This window comes from Rhinoraja longicauda, chromosome 5, assembly GCF_053455715.1.
Source record: "Rhinoraja longicauda isolate Sanriku21f chromosome 5, sRhiLon1.1, whole genome shotgun sequence".
Lineage (NCBI taxonomy): Eukaryota > Metazoa > Chordata > Chondrichthyes > Rajiformes > Arhynchobatidae > Rhinoraja > Rhinoraja longicauda.
In genome coordinates, this window is record NC_135957.1 from 21,957,231 (window position 1) to 21,963,362 (window position 6,132).

Below are 6,132 nucleotides of genomic sequence, written 5' to 3' on the forward strand. Positions count from 1 at the left end.
ATGAGTAACTCTGCTCCACAGCCAACGGCTGTGGTGGATGACGCGGACGACGCGGATGCCTCCACTCAGCCCGAGGTGTATGCGAGTGTCCTGTGGCACAGCGGGCAGCTGGGGCTCGTTTACTACAACGCAAATGACTGTATCGTTTACATCATGCCTGATACCCCCGACTCACAGGATCTCAAGTTGCTGAAGAAAGTGTTGGAAGAAATCCAGCCCCGGTGCATCTTAACAAGTGCGAAGCAAGACCACGTTATGGCGGACTTCCTTCAAGCAATGGGGACGGCCAACAACGGAGAGGATGGGAAGCCACAAATAGCTCTCTTCCCCAACGTGGACTTTGGGCTCAATATCAGTAAGCAGCGGGTGCTATCTGCCAACCTGCCCTTTGTCCCCTCGCATCTGACCGAAGCAGAGAAGATCATGTACCTGGCGTCAATCATTCCATTCGAGTGCACCACCATGTTGCGAGCACTCGGGGGGCTTCTGAAGTTTATAGAGAGGAGGAGGATTGGAGTGGAATTAGAAGATCCCAGCGAGGGCGTCCCCATCCTGGCAATCAAGAAATTTGTGCTTAATGATATCGTTCACATTGACCAAGACGCATACTGCGTGTTGCAGATTTTTAAGTCAGAAGTGCACCCATCAGTGTACAAACTGGCCTCAGGGCTGAAAGAAGGACTCAGCCTGTTCGGAGTTATGAATCGCTGCAGATCCCAATGGGGGACAAAGCTGATGAGGCTGTGGTTCATGCGTCCTACAAAAAACCTAGAGGAGCTGAACAAGAGGTTGGATGCCATCCAATTTTTCATGCTGGCAAGAAACACTGAGATAGTGCAGACGCTTCAGGACTGCTTGAAACACATCAGAAATGTCCCATCAATTCTGAAAAGGATGACACTATCGTACACCAAAGTGAGTGACTGGCATGCCCTTTATAAGACAGTGTACAATGCTGTGTGCATTGGAGACACTTGCACAACCCTGCCCAGATCTGTAGAGCTCTTTGCAAAGATCTCTCACACTTTCACAGATGATCTTCACTATATTGCCAGTCTCATAACAAAAGTGGTGGATTTTGAAGGTAGTAATACGGAGAACAGATTCACTGTTCGGCCAAACGTGGACCCAGCTATAGATGAGAAAAAACGTAAACTAATGGGTCTATCAGATTTCTTAACTGAGGTAGCAAGGAATGAACTAACGCTACTGGACAGCAGGATTCCTTCATGCTGTGTTATCTACATCCCTCTGATAGGATTTCTTCTCACTATTCCACGCCTTCCAAGCATGGTAGACAAGGATGATTTTGAAATAGAGGGACTGGATTTCATGTTTCTATCCGAGGGTAGGCTTCATTATAGAAGTGCCAGAACCAAAGAGCTTGATACAATGTTGGGAGACTTGCATTGTGAAATCCGGGACCTTGAGACAGCTGTCATGTACCAGCTGCAGACAAAGGTTTTGGAGAAGTCTGCAGTTCTTTACGATGTGATGGAATATACAGCTCATTTGGATTGCTTAATTGCCATGGCTGTTGTTGCCCGAGAAAGTACCTACATAAGACCAAGGTTAACCAGCAACAATACAATCAACATTAAAGATGGAAAACATCCTCTCATGGAAATGTGCACAAGGACATTTGTTTCAAACCCCATCAGTACTGGTGGAGAACATGGAAAGATAAGTATCCTCACTGGTCCAAATTCCAGTGGCAAAAGTGTATATCTCAAGCAGGTTGGCCTCATAGTATTCATGGCACTAATAGGTAGTTATGTACCTGCCACAGAGGCAGAAATTGGATTAATAGATGGTATTTATACGAGGATCCATAGCCGTGAATCAGTGTCTGTGGGGCTCTCCACATTTATCATAGACTTAAATCAGGTGGCAGCTGCAGTTAACAGTGCTACAGAGAGATCTCTAGTACTAATTGATGAGTTTGGAAAAGGAACCAACAGTGTTGATGGCTTATCACTTCTTGCAGCTGTTTTAAGGCATTGGGTTCAGCAAGATGTGAAATGCCCGCATATCTTTGTATCTACCAATTTTCATAGTTTAGTTCAGTTACAACTACTCCCTACAATTCACCTAATACGTTACCTAACGCTGGAGACCATACAGGATGGGGAGGAGCTGGTGTTTTTCTACCAGCTGAAGGAAGGTGTTTCTACTGACAGCTTCGCTGCCAATATAGCTACACTGGCTGGGATGCCACCAGAGGTGGTGAAGCGAGGGACACAGATATCTGAGCTGTACCGCAGTGGACAATCCATTTGTCGTCTTGACTGTCCTACAAAAGCAAACCAGTTTGAAACATACAAAGCATTGGCAGATACGTTTCTTCAATTGGACCTCAGTGATCCTAATGTAGATCTGCAGGAATTTTTGAACAAGAAGGTTCTGGTATATACAGCGTCAGAGGTTTGATATGGATTTTTGCTGATCTGCTTCAGGCCATAACCTAAAACATATTGAACACATTGTTACTACTCAAGAATTTTATCTCGGTTCCCAACAATTTTTAATGGATAAATAAAAATCTAGGATTTGCAATTGATCGAGCTTTGAGGTTAGTGTATTATAATTGCACGAGAGCTTAATTACGTTTGGTTTGACCAATCTGGTAAATTTGTCGATCGTAACATTAAAACATTTGGCAATGCTGCAGTTATCTCCATGTGAATTAGGATGGAAAAAGTTGGCAAATTTTAATTATAGATACGTCTTAATTAATGATTTGGATTTGATAAGGCAATGGTTTAAAAATGCCTGGTTTAGGTGAATTTTTAAACATGTGAATTTATTGTGGTAATGTTTTAAAACTAAGTGGAACTCTTTCCTAAATTCTCCCTTTAAGAAGAATGCTCAAAAATGAAGTAAGTGGAGTGCAACAAAATTAGTTTAAGTGCACCAGAGAAAAGAGAATTGTGATTATTATAAAGAAATCCAGAAAATAGCTCTGATGAATTCTAAAGATGTGTAGGTGATGAAACGGATTTGCAGGAACCAGAATCCAATAAGTTTAAATAAACCTTTTTAAGCAAGGAGTTACTGGTGTTTCCTCTGCTTTGAATCACAACAGCTACAGGAAATGTAATTGACCGGAAGAACTCAAGTTGTGAGTTTTAGAGTTTGAACAACAGTTAGCATTTCACATTTATCATGACGTAGGAGGTCATTTGGCCCATCAAACTAATGCTGACTATTTGGGGGTCTGTAGATAACGCCAATGATCAATCCCATTCCATCATCTTACTTCCCTGTATAACTATTATCTCTCGCATACCCATTAACAAAAAAATAGAGGCACTGTGGAGCTCACTGCACTGGAGACCTGGTTCAATCTTGGCCCCGGATACTTCTGTACATTCTCTCTGTCACCACGTGGGTTCCTCTGGGTGCTCTGGTTTATTCCCCCATTCCAAATTCATGTGGGTTTGTAGGTTAATTATGCTCTGTAATTTGCTTCTTGTGTGTATAGTGTCTAGTCCATGAGAAAGTGGGATAATATGGGATAGGAGAGTATGGCCAAGTGTAATAGGAATCGATGTGAAAGGTGAGATGAGTAAGGAATTAAAAGTATTGTATATGAATGTGTGAAGTATATGAAGTAAAGTAGATGACCTTGAGGCTCAGTTAGAGATTGCTAGATATGATATTGTGGGTATTACAGAGACGTGGCTGCGGGAGGATCGGGCCTGGGAACTTAATATTCAGGGTTATACATCCTATAGAAAGGACAGGCAGGTAGGCAGAGGCGGTGGGGTAGCTCGGTTGGTGAGGGACAAAATTTAGTCCCTTGCGAGGGGTAACATCGGGACTGACAAGATAGAGTCACTGTGGATAGAGTTGAGGAATTGTAAAGGTAAGAAGACACTAATTGGAGTTATCTACAGACCCCCAAATAGTAGCCCGGATGTAGGGTGTAATTTGCAGTAGGCGTTAAAACTGTAACAAAGGTAATGCCACTATGGTGATGGGGAATTTCAATATGCAGATAGACTCGGAAAATCAGGTTGGTCTGGATCCCAAGAAAGAGGGTTTGTAGAGTGCCTCCGAGACGGATTCTTAGAGCAGCTTGTACTGGAGCCTACCAGAGAAAAGGCAATTCTGGATTTAGTGGTGTCCAATGAACCAGATTTGATAAGCGAACACAAGGTAAAGGAATCGCTTGGAGGTAGTGATCAGAATATGATTAGTTTTAATCTGTAATTTGAGAGGGAGAAGGTCAAATCGGAAGTGTCAGTGTTGCAGTTGAACAAAGGGGACTATGAAGGCATGAGAGAGGAGCTGGCCAAGGTCGACTGGAATGGGATCCTAGCAGGAATGACGGTGGAACAGCAATGGGAGGAATTTCTGGGCATAATCCGGAAGATGCAGGATCATTTCATTCCAAAGCGAAAGAAAGATTCTCAGGGGGGTAGGAGGCAACCATGGCTGACAAGGGAAGTTAGGGATGGAATAAAACTGAAAGAAAAGATGTATAGCACAGCAAAGAATAGCGGGAAGCCAGAGGATTGGGAAACTTTCAAAGGACAACAGAAGGTAACAAAACAGGCAATACAGGTTGAAAAGATAAAGTACGAGGGGAAGCTGGCCAAGAATATAAAGAAGGACAGTAAAAGCTTCTTTAGATATGTTAAGAGAAAAAGGGTAGCAAAGTCAAATGTGGTACCCTTGAAGGCAGACACGGGTGAAATTATTATGGGTAACAAGGAAATGGCAAAAGAGTTGAACAGGTACTTTGGATCTGTCTTCACTAAGGAAGACACAAACAATCTCCCAGATGTACTAGAGGATGGAGGATCTAGGGGGATAGTGGAACTGAAAGAAATTTGCATTAGGCGAGAAATAGTATTGGATAGACTGATGGGACTGAAGGTTGATAAATCCCCAGGGCCTGATGGTCTGCATCCCAGGGTACTTGGGGAGGTAGCTCTAGAAATAGTGGACGCATTGGTGATCATTTTCTAGTGTTCAATAGATTCAGGATCAGTTCCAGTGGATTGGAGGATAGCTATGTTATCCCACTTTTCAAGAAAAGAGCGAGAGAAAAAATGGGGAATTACAGACCAGTTAGCCTGAAATCGGTGGTGGGGAAGATGCTGGAGTCAATTATTAAAGAGGTAATAACGGTGCATTTGGATAGCAGTAAAAGGATAAGTCCAAGTCAGCATGGATTTATGAAAGGGAAATCATGCTTGACTAATCTTCTGGAATTTTTTGAGGATGTGACAAGTAAAATGGATGAAGCGGAGCCAGTGGATGTAGTGTATCTAGACTTTCAGAAAGCCTTTGATAAGGTCCTACACGGGAGATTGGTGAGCAAAATTAGAGCACATGGTATTGGGAGTAGGGTGTTGACATGGATAGAGAATTGGTTGGCAAACAGGAAGCAAAGAGTAGGAGTAAACGTGTCCTTTTTAGAATGGCAGGCAGTGGCGAGTGGAGTGCCGCAAGGCTCGGTGCTGGGGCCGCAACTGTTTACCATATATATTCATGATTTGGACGAAGGAATTAGAAGTAACACTAGCAAGTTTGCAGATGACATAAAGCTGGGTGGCAGTGTGAACTGCGAAGAGGATGTTAGGAGGTTGCAGGGTGGCCTGGACAGGTTGAGTGAGTAGGCAGATGCATGGAAGATGCAGCATATTGTAGATAAATGTGAGGTTATCCACTTTGGCGGCAAAAACAAGGAGGCAGATTATTATCTCAATGGTGTCAGGTTAGGTAAGGGGGAAGTGTAGCGAGATCATGTCATCTGCAAATTTGTAAATTGAGTTGGATCATTGATATAAGCCACAAACAGTGATAGCCCAAGCACCGATCCCCAAGGAATACCAGTGGCCACAGCCCTCCAATCCGAGAAACAACTTTCCACCATCACTCTGCTTCCTTCCATGAAGCCATTTCTCCATCCAGTCGCTAGCTCTCCCTGAATCCTTTGCAATCTAACCTTCCTAAGCAGCCTTTGATGGGAAACCTTATCAAATGCTTTGCTGATGTCCACATAAACAATGACTTCTGCTCTGCCCTCATCAACCTTTTTAGTTATTTCAAAAAATTCATTCAGATTCATAAGACACAGTTTCCCACATACAAAACTGTGGTAAAGGGAGGTGAGGGGAA

At 43.2% G+C, this 6,132-nt stretch overlaps 1 protein-coding gene across 1 annotated transcript; it reads left to right on the top strand.

The window, feature by feature from the left end:
• Positions 1-2,430, top strand: msh5 (mutS homolog 5). Its single transcript, XM_078400017.1, has one exon. It carries the CDS (start codon positions 1-3, stop codon positions 2,428-2,430), a length of 2,430 nt encoding a protein of 809 aa, XP_078256143.1.
• The last annotated feature ends 3,702 nt before the right edge of the window (positions 2,431-6,132 follow it).